Here is a 535-nt window from a genome sequence, read left to right as displayed (position 1 = left end):
CAGGGCTGCTATAACAAAGTACTAGACTGTGTGGCTCAAACAACAGAAATTAATTTTCCTCATAATTCTGGAGGCTGGAAGTCTGAGCTCCAGGCACTGGTTACTTCTGAGGCCTCTCTCTTCAGGCTTGCAGATCATTGTCCTTTCCCTATGTCTTCACGTGGTCGGGTCTCCAAACACAGCCACATCTTAAGGTACTGGGGGTTAGGATTNTGTCTTCACGTGGTCGGGTCTCCAAACACAGCCACATCTTAAGGTACTGGGGGTTAGGATTTCAACATATGAAAATGGGGGGTGAGGTATGCACACAGTTTAGCCCATAATAATTAACTCTGCATACTTAGAGCATAAGTTGACTCTTCTAATTCAAGAAAGAAAGGAGAAGTGGGAGAGAGAGAGAGTAAGAGAGAGAGAGGCCAGGCGTGTAGTAACTGGGGAGGCCTTGTCATAGTATCCCTTCCAGGACAATGGGTGCCTTACTAAGGCAGCTGCTCCAGTGGCTGTTCAAACATTTAACATGCGCCCTGCTAAACTC

At 46.8% G+C, this 535-nt stretch overlaps 1 protein-coding gene across 1 annotated transcript in view; it reads left to right on the top strand.

Annotated features, from left to right (window-relative positions):
- The window catches only part of LRRC30 (leucine rich repeat containing 30), a 7,380-nt gene that overhangs the window by 4,473 nt on the left and 2,372 nt on the right, over nucleotides 1–535 (top strand). The window contains exon 2 of the mRNA XM_008563889.1: nucleotides 28–73. Within this exon, the coding sequence (XP_008562111.1) occupies nucleotides 28–73 (46 nt within the window). The remainder of the gene's footprint in view (nucleotides 1–27; nucleotides 74–535) is intronic.

The sequence above is a fragment of the Galeopterus variegatus genome, unplaced genomic scaffold, assembly GCF_000696425.1.
Source record: "Galeopterus variegatus unplaced genomic scaffold, G_variegatus-3.0.2 Scaffold15342, whole genome shotgun sequence".
Classification (NCBI taxonomy): domain Eukaryota; kingdom Metazoa; phylum Chordata; class Mammalia; order Dermoptera; family Cynocephalidae; genus Galeopterus; species Galeopterus variegatus.
The sequence above is the reverse complement of the archived record's forward strand: the minus strand, read 5'-3'. Positions and strand labels throughout refer to the sequence as shown.